The sequence below is a fragment of the Microcaecilia unicolor genome, chromosome 1, assembly GCF_901765095.1.
Source record: "Microcaecilia unicolor chromosome 1, aMicUni1.1, whole genome shotgun sequence".
NCBI classification, from domain to species: domain Eukaryota; kingdom Metazoa; phylum Chordata; class Amphibia; order Gymnophiona; family Siphonopidae; genus Microcaecilia; species Microcaecilia unicolor.
In genome coordinates, this window is record NC_044031.1 from 696,491,772 (window position 1) to 696,512,735 (window position 20,964).

General features: G+C 43.7%; 1 protein-coding gene and 1 long non-coding RNA gene across 2 annotated transcripts in view; one reads left to right on the forward strand and one right to left on the reverse strand.

Annotated features, from left to right (window-relative positions):
* The window catches only part of TRPM1 (transient receptor potential cation channel subfamily M member 1), a 153,753-nt gene extending 136,206 nt beyond the window's left edge, over positions 1–17,547 (forward strand). Inside the window, exons 23-25 of the mRNA XM_030188493.1 lie at positions 2,986–3,188; positions 8,343–8,475; positions 14,813–17,547. Coding sequence (XP_030044353.1) covers positions 2,986–3,188; positions 8,343–8,475; positions 14,813–16,112 — 1,636 coding nt within the window. The 3' untranslated portion in view covers positions 16,113–17,547. The remainder of the gene's footprint in view (positions 1–2,985; positions 3,189–8,342; positions 8,476–14,812) is intronic.
* LOC115458672 lies at positions 9,408–20,641 on the reverse strand. The gene is made up of 3 exons (XR_003940133.1): positions 20,512–20,641; positions 20,296–20,303; positions 9,408–9,421 (listed from the first exon to the last, which is right to left on the reverse strand). It is a non-coding gene; the product is annotated as an uncharacterized LOC115458672 (long non-coding RNA).
* Between the last annotated feature and the right edge of the window lie 323 nt (positions 20,642–20,964).

Here is a 20,964-nt window from a genome sequence, read left to right on the forward strand (position 1 = left end):
TTCCCTGTGGAAGGTGTGTGGACCCCCTTTTCTTTGGGGTTTTTTCTTTCATCTAAGGATTAGGTACTTGTAAAATTACCCATCTGATATGCATGTGCAACCTGTGTACGTGTAACATTACCCAAACAGAGTGGAGGCATTCCCAGGGATGGGGCTAGGGTTATGTTTACCTTTGAAACTACATACTTGTGCATGAGTGGACCTAGAAAATTTGTGCATGGAAAAGAGCTTGTATGAATGCAAGCGTATAAATTCCATGAGGTAATTTTCAAAACCAAAGTATGCGCATCATTTTGTTTTGAAAAGATGCCAGTACCCACACACATTGATGCCAACATTTCAAAACAATTGGGGGTGCCAAACACAGTACAAATTGCCTCTCCCTGGACACAAGGAAAGAGCTCACTCAATATTGGAAGTGCTCATCCCCCACTGACACCCACAGAGCGCTCACAGAGAAAAGGGTACTTGCACTTTTTACACATCTGCACAGTTCTAAAATTATTTCTACAAAGTAACTGGAGCACCTGTGACTCTTCAGTTTAACAAAAATAAGGATTAAACATGACTAATTTTGAAAGGAAAGAATAAGGCTGCAATTTTATAAATACCCTGACAGGGGAATCTAGCATGTGGAATAGAGCCTTAGGAAAAGCCTGCCCCAGTAAAGCAAGGCCACAATGAAATGGCCAGGGCTTCTCTGGGTGGCCCGCCTCATTCAGGGATCCTTTTACTAAACTGCAACTAAAAAAAATGGCCTGTGGCAGTGTGAGCAAGTCTTTTGGGTGCACTCTGGGCCATTTTTTTTTACCGTTTCTAGGAAAAGGGGGTCTTTTAAGGGGTCAGAAAATGGACGTGCGCTAAAATTGAAACCAGCGCATGTCCATTCTCAGCCTGAGACCTTACCGCCACCCATTGACCTAGCGGTAAGGTCTCACGCGCTACCCATGCAGTAAACATACAGCACACACCAACTGCTGTTTACTGCAGGGTAAGCAGCCCGCGGTAGAAGATAGAAAATTATTTTATACCATGAGATTCGGCATGCCCCAAATTCGGAATTACCGCTTGACTCACACGCTAGCCAGGCATAGTGCTGATTTGGTGCATGCTGTATGCACATAGGCCTTCCTGCAGCTTTGTAATGACCCCTCAACTAGAATCACCAGTCCTCCCAGGGGCTTAGCCACGGGCGGGCCTGGACGGGCCCAGCCACTTTTCCTTCAGGCCCGCCCACCCTAACAAGCCCTAACCCAAGTGAGGCACCAATCTTTTCCTGCCTCTTTTGGCCGCTCTTCCCGTCCACGTGGTCTGGTCATTTTTACTCCCTGAAGCGCCGTTCTCCCTCCAGCAACAGCGATTCACATAGCCTTCTGCCAGCGTGCGTTGTTGGGGGTGGGGCCTCTCCTTAGGCGCGTCCCGCCTACTCTACAAAGGTGGGACGCGTCTGAGGAGAGGCCCCGTCCCCGATGACGCATGTTGGCAGAAGGCTATGGGAATCGCCGGTGCGTGCTGGAGGGAGAACGGCGCTTCAGGGAGTAAAAATGACCAGACCACGCGGACGGGGAGAGCGGGCAGAAGAGAAGGAGAACAGAAATGCAAAACTCGGGAGGGGATGGTGAAGGGAGAAAGCGCTGCCCAGGTAGGCCAAGGAAGGAGAGAGAAGCAGATGCCCGGGGGGGGGGGGGGGGGGGGGGGAGGGAGGGAACGAACGGCCCACCCAGGTTAATTCGGGACCCATCCAAAATGGCAGGTCTGGCTACGCTCCTGCTCCAGGCCTGAATACATCAGTACTGTTTGCCACCAGTCTAGTGCCTCAGCAGGGCTTCCTGGTCCTGGAACCAGAAGATCCCAGTTATTACTCTTCCGGTATCTTCCAGAGTTAAGTGACTCTGGGCAAGTCACTTAACCCTCCATTGCCCCAGATACAAAATAAGCACCTGTATATAATATGTAAACCACTTTGATTGTAACCACAGAAAGCAGCATATCAAGTCCCATCCTCTTTCCCTATATGAAATGAAGGTATTAGAAACCCCTCTCTCCGAGACCAGGGAACCCTGGAAAGACTGCAACAAAATATATAATAACATACAGTGAAAATATCAATGTTAACAGAGATAACCCTTTTTAAAAAAACTTTTTTACAGTTAGCAATTGTGGGGCCCTTTTACTAAGGTGCACCGAAAAGTGGCCTGCGCTGGTGTAGGCACGTTTTTTGGATGAGCGCAGGCCCATTTTTCAGTGCGCATTTTTTTGTGGCCGAAAATGGACATGTGACAAAATTAAAACCAGCGCAGGTCCATTTTTGGCCTGAGACTTTACCGCCACACACTGGCTTAGCAGTAAGGTTTCACACACTAACTGGGCACCTGGTAAGCTCCACGTGGTAGAAAATTGAGGTGGCAGTAAGGGCTCCTGCGTTAACCCAGTGGTAACTGGTCAGCGCGCGCATTGCCTGATTACCACTGGGTACACTCCAGTGCTACAAAAATAAATTTTTGTAGCACCAGAAATGACGGCACGCTAGGGGTGGGAAGTACCACCGGGCTGCTGTGGAAGACCGGCGTTACTTCCTGTATAGCGAGCAGTAAGCCGACATTGGACTTATCACCGCTTAGTAAAAGGAGTCCTTTGTTTTATGCTAATTTAATGCAGTCTACAGCCCTTGAATGTTTATCGACTACTCTATGTAATGATCTATCATATAGAAAAAGAAGGCCTGGCGTTTTGTTCAGGCTTTCAACCCACTCTAAACCTCATCTGACCGACGGTCTACCGCTACAAGTGGTCCCTTTTTTTTTTAAAACTGTATCATGTTTTTCTTATATCTGTCCTCTCGATTGATTATTCTTTCCTGTCAAACATATTGTAGTTCCTTTTCTTTTCCGTATGTTTTGAATCAATGTAAACCGCCTAGATTTGCTAGTTAGGCAGGGTGGTATAACAAATCTAAATAAACTATAATATTGAACTTTTCTACAGCAATACTTTCTTTGAAGTGAAGTCAATTTCAAACCAAGTTTGGAAGTTCCAGAGGTATCAGCTGATAATGACTTTTCATGACAGACCTGTTCTACCTCCACCCATGATTATCTTCAGCCACCTTTATATCATTATAAAATCTATTTCCTGTCGCTTCAAGAAAAAACAAGAAGGAGAACAAGATGAACGAGATCGGGGACTAAGTATGTGAGGAATTCTTTAGCATTTTCATATGCTGTACTGTAATCTGCTGTATACACTTAATATGCTTTCAGCTTTTAATATGCTAATCAATCTAAGGAATTATAGTAATTAATCAAAGGAAAAACTTTATTCAAAATTGAAAGGTATAAATCACTCAGGGGGTCTTTTACTATGCTGCAGTAGCGTTTTTAGCTCACAGTAGAAATCAGCTGGTGGTAAACGCCAACACACCATGGGCATCTCAGCGTTTATCGCTAGCTGATTTCTACCGTGAGGTAAAACCACTACTGTGGCTTAGTAAAAGACCCCCTCACCTCACTGTTAACGTAGCACAAAGAATGCTCAAGCACATAGCAGAGCTGTATACTTGTCTTGGTCATTTATGTAGTTGGGTTTTAATTTACATAGGGACATGGACCAATTAGCGGTGTGTAGCCAGAAAGTTTTTGTGTCATATTGTTTCTAGGAATGTTTGGGGGGGGGGGGGGGTTGGGGGTGTTCATTATGTTGCCACGGGTCCAGTCTGATGCTCCCAAGCAGGAAAAATAACACCAGCTTTCAGCTGGCATTATTTTAAGCTGGCACTATTTTTCCAGGAATAAACACACCTTGCTTTGTACTTTGTTATTTCCTAATGCACACTGTGGCAGTAGTAGTCAACTACTGCAACCTACTCCTCACTGGTCTCCCACTTAGCCACCTATCCCCCCTTCAGTCCATTCAGAACTCTGCTGCACGTCTTATCTTCCGCCTGAACCGATACACTCATATCACCCCTCTCAAGTCACTTCATTGGCTTCCGATCAGGTACCGCATTCAATTCAAGCTTCTGCTACTAACCTACAAATGTACTCGATCTGCAGCCCCTCCTTACCTCTCAACCCTCATCTCCCCTTACGTTCCTACCCGTAACCTCCGCTCTCAAGACAAATCCCTCCTTTCAGTACCGTTCTCCACCACCGCCAACTCCAGGCTCCGCCCTTTCTGCCTCGCTTCACCCCACGCGTGGAACAAACTCCCCGAGCCCATACGCCAGGCCCCCTCCCTGCCCATCTTCAAATCTTTGCTTAAAGCCCACCTCTTCAACGTCGCCTTCGGCACCTAACCTCTACACCTCTACCCAGGAAATCTAGACTGCCCAACTTGACATTTCGTTCTTTAGATTGTAAGCTCCTTTGAGCAGGGACCGTCCTTCTTTGTTTATTTTGTACAGCGCTGCGTAACCCTAGTAGCGCTCTAGAAATGTTAAGTAGTAGTAGTAGTACTGTGGCAAACTAATGTGCATTATGGTAAAACAACACATTATCTTGTCTTTTAAAGTGGTAAAAACTGTGCACTATTCCCTTAATGCATATTTGTAACTACCCTCCTGTTTAGCATGTATTATTTTAACTGCTGCAGTAATTTTTTATTACACTTGTGATATAATAAACAAATAAGATGCATTGGGCACAATAGTTAAAACTGTGCACCAAATCAGAAGTAAATTTTTAAAATAGAAAGTAAATGGAAGTGAAGGTTCTTTAAACTACTTTACTTCCATTTTAATGTCAACAGCTAAAGGTACAAGTCTAGTTTAACACATCTCTAACCATTGGATGGGTGAGAGGTAGGTAGATGGGTGGTATGGTAAATTTAGGTGGTCAGGGATTAATGGATGAAACTTGTTACAGAACAGAGGTAGGGCAAGCACAGAGGGGAGATTCTATATATGGTGCGTGGAAATCATTTTTGCCTAAGCATATTCTATAAGATTTAAGCACAGTATATAGAATACGTTTAGTTGATATCCCAGTTCCTTAAATTATTCTCATCCATTTACACCAATAAAAACATGGCATAAATACCTGCATGTAGATTTATGCGGCCTGGGCTATATTCAATAACGATGCATATAAATTTGTGAATGCCCATGAAATGCCCATTTCCCCACCCATAACCATGCCCATTTTTGGATGTGCACTTTAGAATTTAGGTGCAGTTCATTACAGCATACGCTTAGCGATTATGCACGTAAATTCTAATTATTACCAATTAGTGCTCATTATTGCTTGTTAAGTGCTGTTAACGCCGATTGGTTTGTTAAGCCAATTAAGTTATGTGAATTGTTATGGAATGCGCTTATATTTAGGCGCAAAACGTTAGGCATAATACATAGAATCTGGCAGAGAGTGGTAACATAACATAGTAACAAAGTAGGTGACAGAAAAGACCTGTACGGTCCATCCAGTCTGCCCAACAAGATAAACTCATATGCGCTACTTTATATGTAAGCCACATTGAGCCTGCTAATGAGTGGGAAAATGTGGGATACAAATGTTACAAATAAATAAATATGTATACCTGACCTTGATTTATATCTATCATTTTCAGGGCACAGACCGTAATTCGAAGGTGCTAATATTTATATGCCAAACATGCATGTCATTGACTAGAATAGTGGCATGTGCACATACAGGGGTATATGCCAAAAATCTGTGTACATGCTTTTCCGTAACTACACGTATATCTTTGATAGCATGTAGTTTGCAGCTGGGTGGAGTTGGAAGGTCTCACACTTACACACATACATACCCCCAGATTCTATATAGTGCTTTTAGATTTAGGTGCTGAAATCAGTGCAGATTCTATAACAGCAATTGTCTTAACAAGCTAATGACTGCTGGTATCAGCACTTAACGAGCATTAATTGGCACTGATTAAAATTTAGCTGCCCAGCTCGCTAAGTGTATTCTGTAATAATGTGGGCTGAACTTCTAACATGCGCAGGCAAAAAAGGGCGTGGTTATGGGTGGAGAATGGACATTTCATGGGCATTCTGAAATTTAGGTGCCTAGTTACAGAATATGGCCCAGTGCGCCTAAATCCACATGCTGGGATTTACACCATGTTTTAGTTAGTTTAAATGGATGCACGCAGATTTAGGCGCTGAAATATCACCTAAATGGATTCTATAATTGGAACCTAAATCTAGGTGCTGATTATAGAATATGCTTAATTGGCACTAATTTCAGTGCCAATTTTTTTTAGGCGCCATATATAGAATCTCCTTTCTAGGGAGGCATTCTATAAATGATGCCAAGATTTTGGCACTGGGAAAAAATCAGCGTGGAGCACTATTCTATAAACAGCAGTCCTGTTTGAGTACCATTTATACAATAGCGCTTAGAGCCCATTTCAACACCAGTATTTACGCAACCTGGAACTTGGTGGAAGTGCCAGCGCACAACTCCGGGCATTTTAGCGCAAATACGGGGCTATTCTATAATCCCAAGTGCAACTTGTAGGAACGTCCTGCCACTCCTCTACACATACTGGTTTTGAGTTGTATGCTAGGGGATTTAAGCACTTGGGGTTATAGAATAGGGCAGGGGAGATGCGTGTGTAAATTTCAATTATTGCCAATTAACTGCAATAATTGTTAACAACAATTAATTGACTTGTAAGCTAATTCATTTGCACATGGATCTGTGGCTAAGACACATGTACCAATTAGGGGTGTGCAGCCAGAAGCACTTAGTACCTCCAAACTCGGAGACACTAAGAGGCATATTTTCAAAGCACTTTGGGAGGCTAAGTTCCATAGGTTTCTATGGAACTTTGGGAGGCTAAGTGCTTTGAAAATGAGCCTGTTTGTGTTCCCATGTGAACTGTAACCTGGTACCACACGCTAATGGGACCATTAACTCATGACCTGAATAAAAAAATACTACAAATGACTCAACTAATTGTACCATTACATTTGCAGCTAACATGCAGTAAAATCCTGCCTTAACTGCAAATCTTAAAACACATTAGTAAAGGGGCCCCAAACCTTTCGCATGTACCTCCAAAATCTAGGCATTTGCATTAACTTTATGGTACTGCTTATGCCTGTACAACAAAACAAAATTCTCTCATGTAATGGCAAAAAATAATAATTTCAACAATAGACTTGAGATTCTGTGGAGTGCATCTGTTTTAAAGGGAATTAAGGGAAAAGCCTCTGAATTTAACCCAACCTCCAACCCAAGTAGTCATTAGTAATAACAAGAGTCGAGAAAGCTTCTGCTGGGGATTATATCATCATAGGCAAAAACCCTTTTAGTTCCAAAATGAATGAAAAGATGCTAAAAGCTCAACAGAATCAGCTCGGGATCCCTATAGCATATAAGATAAAGATAGCGCCTACCTTCCTTTTAGAATAGGCTCCCAATAGCTGTCTAATTCCAGGCACCCTTTTTAGAATTGCCCTCAGAGAGTGTCTTGATGTGCATGGTTGTCTTGATTCAAGAATCCCCAAAATGTGAATCCCATGTCTAGCAATCCCAGTTCTATAATTACCAATTAAATTCTACTTTCATTTACTTTCCATAGAATAGAGAGCTGCACTCGAACGGGGCAGGATTCCCGTGGTTCCCGCAAGGATCCTCTCCAGGTCCATGGGACTCCCATGGGGATGACACAGGTCCTGTGGAGTTCCCATGGAAGTGTAGTGCCAAGCCAGCCTACCTATCCTTTCCTTGTGCCATGGCAATTATAATAGCACTAAAAAATTAATGGATATGGTTGATAGCATTGAAATCCCCTAAGCACTGAGAGGGGAAGTTATCAACATGGGTTACTGTTGAGTTATTTTACTATAAGTTGGGTTATTTTAGCACAGGGAACAGGCAGGGATGGAGGAGATTACTTGCAGGGACGGGTGGAGATGGAGGAGATTCCAGTGGGGATGGGTGAAATTTCTGTCCCCGTGCAACCCCGACCATAGAAGTAAAAGCTTTATTTCCTCTTTGGGACTGAAGTAAAGTTTCAGTCCTAATATGAAAGCAAAAATGTGCACTAATTTTTAGCACCCTTTACAGCATTAGAAGTAATTTCGAACACACCTCATGTACAAATATTAGTAAGAAATGTGCGTTAAAATTAGTTCACCCTCTTACTACCCTGCTTAGCATAGATTTTTGGTGCACTAAAGCCCTTCCTGCATTGGAAGTATTTTTAAACACAGAGAAAATCTGCACTAATGCTGAATTAAAAGACTGTACTAAATACAGCATAGTTTATAGCATGGTTCTAAATGTGTTTTTTTTTTTTAAAGAATACAATAGCTCAGGCTTACATGGAAATGACTGCTATATTTTCTACTAACTAAAAAATATGTATTTTGCCAGAATTATTTCTCAGTGATGAAGAACTGAAGAAACTGTATGAATTTGAAGAACAATGTTTAGAGGAATATTTTCAAGAAAAAGAGGATGAACAGCAGTCATCCAATGATGAACGAATTAGGGTTACATCTGAAAGGTAGAACATTCTGCAATTAAATTATCAAGAAAAAAAGATAAGGAACTCATGCTGAGACAAGGAAATGGAGTAAAGAGCTAAGGGACCTGTTTATTAAGCTGCGCTGTAGGTGCACTAGCATTTTTAGCATTCACTAAAGCTAGAGACACCCATATATTCCTATGGGTGTCTCTAGTGTTAGCGCACGCTAAAAACAGTGCACCTTAGTAAACAGGGCCCTAAGAGCAGTTATCACTTTCACCTCAAACAGATTATGAGGGTGGTGCACAAAGGACGCCATGCTCTGTCCCCCTCTCTCCTTGTTTTACAGTTTGGAAGAGAGGTTGGTGGGGCTTTTGATGCTTCCATAACTCTTCTTTTGTCCACATGAGTCCTTTCTGTATGTAGTGTGCCTGCTCCACAGAAGTTGGTGTGCCACACAATGTTTGTTTGTTTTTTAGCAATACATGTAGGTGTTTTAGTGCACGTTAACCATTAGTTTGTGCTGTGTACATAAGTACATAAGTATTGCCATACTGGGACAGAGCGAAGGTCCATCAAGCCCAGCATCCTGTTTCCAACAGTGGCCAAACCAAGTTACAAGTACCTGGCAAGATCCCAAAACCGTACAATACATTTTATGCTGCTTATCCTAGAAATAAACAGTGGATTTTCCCCAAGTCCATTTTAATAATGGTCTATGGACTTTTCCTTTTTTTTAAACCCTGCTAAGCTAATTGCTTTTACTACATTCTCTGGCAACGAATTCCAAAGTTTAATTACACATTGAGTGAAGAAATATTTTCTCCAATTCATTTTAAATTTACTACTTTGTAGCTGCGTTGCATGCCCCCTAGTCCTAGTATTTTTGGAAAGAGTAAACAAGCAATTCATGTCTACCTGTTCCACTCCACTCGTTATTTTATAGACCTTTATCATATCTCCTCTCACCTGTCTTTTCTGCAAGCTAAAGAACCCCAGCTGCTTTAGCCTTTCCTCATAGGGAAGTCATCCCACAATATTCCTATGGGTCTACACAGTTAGCGTGCGCTAATTTTGTGCACGTGCTAAAAACGCTAGCGCACCTTAGTAAACAGGGTTTGAAGAATCCACTTGTACAGAATAATACATTTTCAATAAGAAAACGGAATAAAGTCCAGTATATAAGAAATAACTACTACTACTACTTATCATTTCTAAAGCACTACTAGACGTACGCAGCGATGTACACTTGAACATGAAGAGACAGTCCCTGCTCGACAGAGCTTACAATCTAATTAAACATCTTTTAACTCCAGTCCTCCATATAAAGAGCACGCCAAGCCTATAAAATAAAAGAGTAAACTCAAAAGAGAATAGAAGAAAAAGCTACTAACAACATCAAGCTCTAATACAGAAGAAAATTTCAATTATGAGGGATCTTCTAACTCATATATGGGAGAAGAGGTCCTATCACTTCTCTCCGTTATTCCTCTAAAAGAAACTAAAGCAGAGAGCTGAGTAGAATTTGGAAAAAAAAACATATTTGTGTGAGCTATACTTAATCACACATTTACAGGGAAATTTTAAGGAAGAACAACGCTCCCAATTGTAAAACTGCAGGTCTCAATAGAAGAAATTCCTTCCTCTTCCTTTGTGTTTCACATGAAGCATCTGGAAACATACGGATTGTCAAGAAATGTTTATCTCTATTTTTAAAATATGGACGTAGAACCCAGGCCAAGATGAACTAAAAAATCGTTAAAGCCCTTCCCTTACCGATTCCCTTAGCGAATCGGTAAGGAATGGGCATGCATCAAGGAAAAGAATGCAAATTAGCTGCTCGTTGTAGCTCACTTGCATTTTCTATTCCATCGTTAAACAGTCGGCCAGTCGAGCATGTACAGAGCAGCCAAGCATTATGTTGGTTGCTCTGCGCCTGACAAGGACGTCCTTTATGGACGTCCCTGACAAGCACTTGGCTTTCTTTTTTTTTTCTTTCCGCTGCCGCCGCCCCCCCCCCCCCGAGGTCGTCGTTGCCGTCTACGCTCCCCCTCCCCCTGCATTGAAATCACAGCTTCGCGCAGCCCCGGCCTCCCCGCCATCCTCCACGACACAGGGCCCTGCCCCCTCTGCCCCCCCTGAGGTCGAGGTCGTCGTCGCCACCGCTCCCCCCTCCACCCTCCATCTGCCACCGGGCCGGGCCCTCACAGCGCCTCTCACCTCCATGTGAAGGCGCTGCAGCAGGCAACAGCAGATCGCTTCCCTTCGGGCTTCCCTCCTTCCCTCCCTGTGTCCCACCCTCACATAACTTACATCAGATGAGGGCGGGCCAGGGAGGGAAGGAGGGAGGCCCGAAGGGAAGCGATCTGCTGTTGCCTGCTGCAGCGCCTTCACAGGTGAGAGGCGCTGTGAGGGCCCGGCCCGGTGGCAGACGGAGGGGGGGAGCGGCGGCAGCGGCGGCAGCGGCGACAACCTTGACCTCAGGGGGGGCGGAGGGGGCTAGGCACGGAGGATGGCGGGGAGGTCAGGGCTGTGGGAAGCTGTGATTTCAAGGGAAGGGGGAGCGGTGACCTCAGAGGGGGTGGCGGAAGGGGGAAAAAAAAAGAAATCCAAGTGCTCTTCAGGGACGTCCTTGAAGGACGTCCATGTTAGGCACTTTAGAAGGACGTCCCTGATGAGCACTTGGCTTTTTTTTTACCTTCCCTCTCTTCTGAGCACTTGTTGGATGTTTTTTTTCCTTTCCGATTCCCTCATAACAGCCCCAACGAGAGGAGCAGACCTCCCATTAGGGGTTTCCACGATAAGGGAATCGGAAAATGGTACTGCATCTCATTACAATACGGTTTCTACACGTTATAATACTAATTTGCTCATCTGCATTCCGTTTTCGTTAGCTGCTACCGTGATCTGAAAATGGCTGGGAGAAGCCTTTAGTGCATGCCAGGGTTTACTACTTGCTCATTAATGGCTCGTTAAGTTTAGTGCATCTGGCCCCCAGTCTTTATCTAAAGCTAAAGCAAAAGTAACTAGCAGAGCAGCTTGTTGAGCCACCTCTGGATCTGAAGTTTCAAGTAAAGTTGAAACATTTAAGGGTTCCATGGGTTGTATTTGTTCCAACTGAGTCCCATCATCAGTACTGGCTGATCTGGGGTAACGCACATGCACAGGTCAGCCCCCTCGTAAAAGTCTTAGAGTCCTGGCAGTCACTAATGTCCGTCCATGCATCTGAGTCTTGGTCCGGCTGTTCACCGACCACACTATCGGTGTCAGGGATAAAATAAAGTTTTCTGCAAGACTCGCCCCAGTGCAATATCTCACCCTTTCCCCAGTCCAGGACCGGATTGTGTCTCTGTAGCCATGGAAGACCCAATACAATGGGCTGCACTGCTGAGGGAAGGACATATAGAGAGATGTCCTCCCTGTGATCGCCAATCAGTAAGCTCAAGGGAACCGTTTGAGTGTTTACATATCCTTGAATGCTTCCATACACTGAAAAGAACGGGATGGTCTTAGGTAATTCTTGTGTCAAAATGTTAAGTCGATGGACTAGGGACGCGGCTATAAAGCTTCCACCCGCCCCGGAGTCCAGAAATACCTCAGTCTGCTCCTGTCTGTGACCTAGGTCGAGCACTGCTGACATTAAGAACAGGGTATGCAGAAGGCTAGAAAATTGACTTATTACTGTGCCTGCAGTCAGACCTGGCACCAAGGATCCGGGTTTCTGTGGACAGTTGACCGCGTAGTGTCCCGTATCACCACAATACAGGCAAAGATTGAGGGTCCGACGCCTCTGTTTCTCTTGAATCGTGAGAGGAGTATGACCTAGTTGCATGGGTTCTACTGGTGGTTGGGGGGGAACCTCCTGCGGATGAGGAGTCTATGGTAAAACTTGATGGCTAGGTGTCTTAATACCTATCTTTTCTATGGAACGTCATTCTCGGCCACGCTCCTGGAATCGAATATCAATCATATTACAAATCTTGATTAGCTCATCCAACCTGGTGGGAAGTTCACGTCCAGCCAGCTCATCCTTAATTTGCAGTGCCAATCCCTGCCAAAAGGTCGCGATCAGACTTTCATTGTTCCAGGCTAATTCAGAAGCCAAAGTGCGGAACCTGCTCGCATAGTCACCCAGGGTCTGTGTTCCTTGCTTGAGTCTCAAGAGTGCAGAAGTTGCGGAAGTAACCTTCCCAGACTCTTCAAAAACTTGTTTAAATTGATCCAGGAAGCCCTGGAGATCATGAAGCACTGGATCGTCCTTCTCCCAAAGAGGGAACGCCCAAACTAATGCTTGATCGGACAATAGAGACATAATATAAGCTATCTGGGTTCTCTCAGTGGGGAAATCTTGGGACGGGAGTTCAAAAATTATTTCACACTGGTTGAGAAAACCTCTACAGTCCTTGGGATTGTCGTCATATCTGGGTGGTGACTTCAGGTGGATCCCTGGTGTGGCCGGAGCTCTTGCTGCTGCTGGACCTGAACTTGAAGCATCCACTGCTGCCTTTAAGGATGCCGACAAAAGTCTCTCTAACTGGTCCATACGTGCCCCCAAGGTGTGGAGGGCATTAGCATGCTCCTGCAGCGCCTGCACGATGGATGATCCCTCCGAGCTCATGGCCTTGCAATCTGTCACGTCTCTCCCAGAATCTCAGGGTTAGTGAGCCCTTGGGCCACTGCCGAGGGGTGGCAGCGGCAGAAGAATCACACAAACACAGACAAGGCAGGACAGACGTACCAGCAAACCCAGGACAGGAACTACCAGGCGAAGACTGCAGCCGAGGCAACTCAAGCTGGAGCAAACAGGACAGGAATTCAGCCCAAACTTCACCTGCACTTGACCGTCGTTCCTCAGGAGTTGAGCCCCTGGGTGCAGGCGGCCGACAGGACTTACCGGACAGGGCTGGAAGGCAGAACTGCAGGAAACAGCAGCCAGCTGGCGAACAGCAGGAAACTTCCAGAAAGCACACCGGGGTTCCAGGCAGGCAGCAAGCAGCAGAATAAACCAGAAAACAAGCCGGGTCTGGGTGGGCAGCAGACAGAAGACTAAACCAGGGGACAAGCAGGGTCAAAGCCACAATCAGGAAAAAGCACAGCAGCAATGCAACAAACTCTCAACAAAGGAAAACTCCTCTGAGGACCTCTGTTGCAAGGCAAACTAGAGACCTTCCCAGGTGGTTAATAAAGGCAGCATACAAGGGAGGGTACGGGTACTGCTTAGTTCAAAAAAACTGCCCAAAAAATCTGGAAGGCTGGAAGATCCGGACCGGACCAGCATATCTTCTGGAACATGGGAAACGGTAAGCCATCAGTTCACGGCAGCCACCAGGTTTAACCACCGGGGGGCGAGGTGACTGAGAGCCAGGAACCTGGGCACAACCGTGACAATTGGCTGGAGTGTTTTTCATGCAGGCACAGGGCTGGGGGTAGAGGTGGCCACCAAGTCGTTGCTAAACATTGCCAACAGACGAGCTGTATGTAAAAAAAAAAAAAAAAAAGGGAGCCAAGACATGATTGTGTTATGTGCAAATTTGTGTTATTGTTGGGTGTGTTATATCAGGGTTTCACTGTACCACAATACACTATGTTCAAATAATCTAATTTAGACATGCTAGACCTGATTACATGCTACACATGATAAACCTTCCTACCTGAAATGCTACACCAGGTGTAACGGATTACCTCATTCTACACTTCCCAAGCTATAAAAACATAAAATATTAAGTCTGTGCTGACCAAAGACTTTTTCCATCTTGGTACCAAATGGTGGAATTTTATTCCAAGGGAAGTAAGACTCATCGATAATTATCTTACCTTCCGTAAATTCCTGAAACCTTTTCCTTTTCAAAAAGTTCTTATACTAAGTTGTCCAATTGCCTTATGAAATAATGGTTGTGCTTATTTCCTTACTGTTTACCTACCACATTTATTCATTCTGGTTCTACTTTGATTTTCTTAAACTTTCTCTGTAACATTATAATTGAATGTTAGTTGCATTGAACTGAATAATTTTACTTTGGATAACGTGGGATATAAGTATCAATAAATAAATACATACATAAAACTAGACAGCTCCTTATAAAATTACCCCATTTGTGACTGTAAAAAATAGCTTCATGCATCAGGCCTTCAGGTTCCATGAAACAACGTAGTCATCCTTGCAGTACTTGTTATTTGCAAGTACCAAGGGTATAGTTCAAAGTCATGAGGGCCCAGATACTAACTGACAAAGTTGTTGGCCCAGTTCAAAGGAAGAAGTGAAAAATATGGACACAACTCAAATCAGTCTATCATTAATTGACTCTTTCAAAGATTCTTGGCATTTTCTCTTTAATAAACCTACAATTTATAAATTTTGTTGTTGTTTTGTTTGCAGAGTTGAAAACATGTCAATGAGGCTAGAAGAAGTGAATGAAAGAGAGCACTTCATGAAAGCTTCTCTTCAAACAGTGGACCTTCGCCTCTCTCAACTGGAAGAGCTATCGGGTCGAATGGCTGCTGCACTGGAAACGCTAGTAGGAATAGAGAAATCAGAGCCGATACGTTCATGTTCCAGGGCATCCTCAGAATGTGATTCAACTTATCTCCTGAGACAAAGCAGTATCAACAGCTCTGAAGGCTACAGTATCTACAAATATCATTCTGAAGGAGATAAGGCAAAGTGCAATGACAGTACAAGTTCCATGTCACCAGTATTAGGAGTGCGCAGAAAAGCCTATTCATTTGGTATGAAAGCGGAGAATACTGGTATAGAGCAGAAAATGCAACTAGTTTCACAGCACCGAGGAAGTCTCTGCTGTGCTTCAAGTAGAAATACAGTTGTTACGCAAGATTGTGGTAAAAACACTTTAGCCATCGTACCACATATTGCAAGGCCTAAATCCTATTTAGATACATGTGATATTTCATCCTGTGATAAGCATGAGAATTCAAACAATAATGACCTAAGTTCTACAAAGCAAACTGATATCATTATGAATGGAAAGTCTGTCAGAGCAGGGACAACATCAGATTTCTCAAATAACCAATTAACAGTACAAAGGCCAAAGTTAGAAGCAACTACTTCTTATCCTTTGGAAAAGTCTAAGGCAATGCAGTATTACCCTGAACAATCCTTTAGTACTTGTCAGGCAACTGTGACTGGGTCTAGAAGTTTTATATTTTCCCATGCTGGGAAGTTTATTGGTGGAGATAATAAATGGACAGCAGAATATAGTACCATTATGGATCAAATGTGTCCTACTGCAATGGAAAGATGGAGAAGTCAATGGAATTATAAAGCCCAAGAAACAATTTCTCATGGCCACAGGTCAGAAATTCTTAGTGTTGCACATGAAGCTGAAATGCAATTGGAACAGAAGCTAAGGTTGAGAAACACCGAAAATAGCAGCAACTTTGGTAAAGTAGGTATCAACTCTGCTTATCCTTGCACATTTCTCACCGGCAGCCCCAAGACAGAAATTGTAATGAAGTTTGACTCACAAGGAACATGCGGATGTCCACATGTGAGGTCTAAAAGTTTGTGTAGCCATTCTCAGAAAACAAAGTCCATTGTAGATAAATTAGAGACACCAAGACTTGCCAAGAGCGTAATGAACATAGTGGCAGCATGTGGAAATACAGCTGTGGAGCAAAAAGCAACCTGTGAAAATGTGTCTACAAATACTGAGTGCTAGGATTAAAAATGTCAGCCAAGCTGGAGTGTGCATTGGTTTTCTGTAAAAGAAAAATTCAGAATTGCAAAACTAGGAAATGTACAATATTTTGGAAACAACATATCCTCGTAAATGGGAATTTTAACTTTATCATATAAAAATTCAACTGCCTTGCGGAAGATTTCTAAAAGATTTATTTAAGGCTCCTTTTACTAAACTGTAGTAAGCTTACCACTGAGGCGTCCCGTGGAAGGTTCCAAATGCACACACGCAAACCACGCACTAAAAAACATTTTTTTTTATTTTTCTGGGAGGGAGCATGTGTGGGGGTGAAGAGTGGGTGTTTCCATGCTACTCAGTTACCACATCTACATTGCCGCACACAAACCGATTAGCGCATGAGCCCTTACCACCTACAAAATCAGCCATTTTCTGGTAGCAGTAAAAATGGGAAAGACCCGCTTAAGGGTTTTCTAAGACCTCCTTTTACCTTGGCTTTGTAAAAGAACCTCTTAGTGATGAATCATCCACTTCAGGTATTGAAACTGATCAAATGCTCATCACTAGGCATTATAAAAGCAGTTCTTTCACATTGTCTTCTAACCAATTTCTGTGTGAAAATGTTTAGAATAATTATACATGTATATATGTGCATACATATATGCATAAATGCCAATATTCTGCAAATGCCCACTTAACTTACACACTGTGTATTTGCATGGGGGGTGTACATAGGAGTGGTGCTTGGGCATGAAATTGGCAGGGATCTCACATGCGTAACTTACAGAATACTGAAAATTATGTGCGTTCCTGCCACATTCATACACCTGCACTTAGACCAGCTCTATGGCATGCAAATAGCACCTATAACTGCACTTACTGCTCCAGGGCCCCAAATGTGATGGTGTGCAGGGCCGCCCAGAGGAGGGGCGGGGGCAAGATTACCCGGGCCCAGCCTCCAATCAGTGCTGTCTGAGTCGCAATTAGAATCAATTTGCTGATTCATTTTTGGCAAATTGATTCGAATCGTTTTGTTTTTTTAAAAATCGAGGATCCCCCGCTTACTTTTTTTAAACAGCAGTGAGCATGAGCAGTCAGTGACTGATACGTACTGCTCATTCCAGCCACACAGCCTTCCCTTTGATGCAATTTCCTGTTTCCACATAGGCGGGAACACGCCAGAGGGAAGGCTGTGGTGCCGGCGGGAGTAGTGTGTATCATATCAGTCACTGGCTGCTTGTGCTCTATGCCGGCAAAGAACTGTTTTAAAAGACATGGGAGGGGGTGACCTCAATTTTTACAAAAATGAGGGAGGCAGTGGTTGCGGGGCCCTTGTTTGTGCTGGGCCCAGCTTTGTCACTCGGTGGCCCTGATAGTGTGTACTTTGTAGGAGGGTCCTCACGTGGAGGGGCATAATTGAACGAAAACGTCTATCTCCATGGGCGTTTATCTCCGAGAACGGGTCCGTGAAGGGGCAGACGGAACCGTATGTTCGAAAAAAAATAGACGTCCATGTTTTATTCGACAATTTGTGAGCTGGGCGTTTTTGTTTTTCAGTGATAATGGAAAATGAAAGCGCCCAGCTCAAAAATGAATAAATCCAAGGCATTTGTTCGTGGGAGGGGCCAGGATTCGTAGTGCACTGGTCCCCCTCACATGCCAGGACACCAACCGGGCACCCTAGGGGGCACTTTTACAAAAACAAAAAAAAAGGTAAAAGAGCTCCCAGGTGCATAGCACCCTTCCCTTGTGTGTTGAGCCCCCCAAATCCCCCTCAAAACCCACTGCCCACAAGTCTACACCATTACTATAGCCCTAAGGGGTGAAGGGGGGGCACCTACATGTGGGTACAGTGGGTTTGGGGGGGGTTGGACGACTAAGCATTAAGCAGCACAATTGTAACAGGTAGGGGGGGATGGGCCTGGGTCCACCTGCCTGAAGTCCACTGCACCCCCTAACAACTGCTCCAGGGACCTGCATACTGCTGCCAGGGAGGTGGGTATGACATTTGAGGGTGAAAATAAAAAGTTGTGAAACATCATTTTTTGTGGTGGGAGGGGGTTAGTGACCACTGGGGGAGTCAGGGGAGGTCATCCCCGATTCCCTCTGGGGGTAATCTGGTCATTTAGGGCACTTTTTGGGGCCTTATTCGTGGAAAAAACAGGGTCCAGGAAAAGTGCCCTAAATTCTAGCAACAAACGCATACTTTTTTTCCATTATCGGCGAAAGGCGTCCATCTCTCCTCAGCCGATAACCACGCCCCAGTTCCACCTTCGTCACGCCTCCGACACGCCCCGTCAACTTTGTACGCTTCCGCGATGGAGTGCAGTTGAAAACGTCCAAAATCAGCTTTCCATTATACCGATTTATTCGTTTTTGTGAGATAAACGTCTATCTCCCGATTTGGGTCGAAATCTAGGCGTTTTTCTCTTTCAATTATAAGGTGGATAGGCAGTCTGGGTAGGCACACATTTACATGCCAATTTTGTATGTATGGCAATGTGTGGTGAATAGCACAAGATGACAGGAAGGTAGTGGTGGGATTTGAACCATCCACCCTTGAATGTCAAATCCCTTGTTCTAACTACTAGGCTACAGCCTACTGGAGGAGTAGCCTTTCTAGAATACTAGCCTAGTGCTGATCTTGCGACTAACTTTGGCCACTAGATTTACAACTGCTGAAACTTGGTTCATAGGCACCGATTCCGTGCCAATTAACACAGTTATTGATTGTTAATAGTTCATTAACTCTTTAGTTTGCATGCAGATCTGGGATCCGTACTCAGCTTTAGGCAACCTGTATAGAATTCGGTAGTTAGCACCTTCTAAATAGAAGGGAGCAGGTACCGTGCATTAATCTGAATATTAACACATGACCTGCCAAAAAAAAAAAATTGTGGGGACACCCCTTCTAGATGCAGCATTAGTTTTGGGCTTTTTACATGTTAAAATCATACTTTATAGTGTATGAAGCCCAAAACAATGCACTTTAGTAAAGGGGTCCCTTAGGCATGTGTCTCTATAAAATACTAGCATATGTGGCAGAAATGTACATTTACAATATAGCTTGTATTCCACTAATACCTTGCGATTCTAAGCGGATCATAGTTTAGAAGAAGCTGGACATTTTCCAGGAAATATAAAATAAGAACAATAATACCGATACCTTCTAAGTATCAGATTATAACACAGATTTCCTAAATAAGAAAGTGTTAATGTGTTTTCAAAATTGAAAATAAGTAGATGTAGACATTGAGAGATTCTTGAATGCAGGCACAGACATTTTCACCTGCTCAAGAGCAGATTTAAATGTTCACAGATAAAATCTGGAAGAATGTTCTGTACACTGAAGTATTTTTATAATCAACCCATATATTTTTGAACTCTGCCCACACTCTACCCAGCCCTGCCCCTGGCTACACCTACCTGCACAGTACACACCTTCTTGACAAGACGGGTACATTTAAGTCAGTTAATATTTTGTAAAAGGCCTTTTACATGAAAATGTGGCCACATACACACAAAAAAGCCTTTATAAAATTACCCCTGTATTTTATAAAGCATACAGGCACACATGGGGGTAATTCTGTAACAGGACACCTATGTGAGAAGTCCAGTAACCTATCTGAAGCTCTAAGCTGAGAGGGAGTCCTCCATCCACAGTGCTGCCAGTAGGGGATGCTGTTTTACTATCATGATTTCAATGGTGAGGGACTGGCAAGCTCTGCGACTCTAGGGAACCTGCCTGTCCCTAGAGATTGAAAACAAAACATTGAAGCACCACCCGCTACTGGTAACAATGCAATTGGAGGACACCCACTCAACTTAGAGGAAACAGAGAGTTGAAGACTGTTTTATAAAGGCAGCAAAGGAGCCTCTGTGTCTTGATAGGATAGGCTTCCAGATCCAGCTGCAGTGGCACAGCAATGCCAGAACACAAAGAAGATGTAAAATTGTGTATTCTCTATGCATGTACATGTTTAACAACTTCACCTCTGCTCCACCCAAACTACACCGCTGGGAATGCCTACATGCGGATCAAGTAAAAAGTAGGTGCACACTTTCCATGCACATACTTTTTAAGTGTGTCTTTAGTCACACAAATTTATAAAAGCGCTTTTTGTATATGGAGTGGAAGAGTAACTCAATGGTTATAGCAGCAACTGAGAACCAGGGGAGCCCAGTTCAAATCCCACTGTGGCACCTTGTGATCTTGGGGCAAGTCACTGTATGCTCCATTGCCTCAGGTACAGACATAGATTGTGAGCCCTCCAGGGACAAGGAAATACTTTCTGTACCTGAATGTAACTCACTTGGAAAAAGGCATGAGTAAATACTTAAATAAAGGCTTTACATATAGAAAATGATATATAGAATTACCCCCATAGGATGTACATACGTATTTATGCCTTCAAATAACAAGGAGCATGGGTCTAGTTAACTGTATGTTATATAATTGTGGTGGGAAGCCAAGAAATACTTTTGTTGAATTATGTTACTCTTTGGAAGGTGAAGGGAGCAGGAATGTTTAAGTGAATGAAAGTTGTTATACCCAGAATAAATGATATTTTGTTTATTGAAACCTTGTGAAGGCTTGGTTATTCGGAGACAAGGTGGTGTGGCTGATACCTGAGAGGTTAAAGTAATGGATGGAGTATCTCAGCCATAGTAGAAAGGAATTCTCTACAGAGTCTGCTACAGAAAGGCAGACTCCATTCAGGCAGTCCTTGGTTCTGGTGAAGCATCAGGATTGGGACAAGCACACTAGGGGGCCTCCTAGTGGTGACACAGCTTATCCAGATATTTATGTGCAGTTTCCATTCCACTGAATATTGACCTCTAGATATTTTTCTTCCTTTTGGATACATTCGAA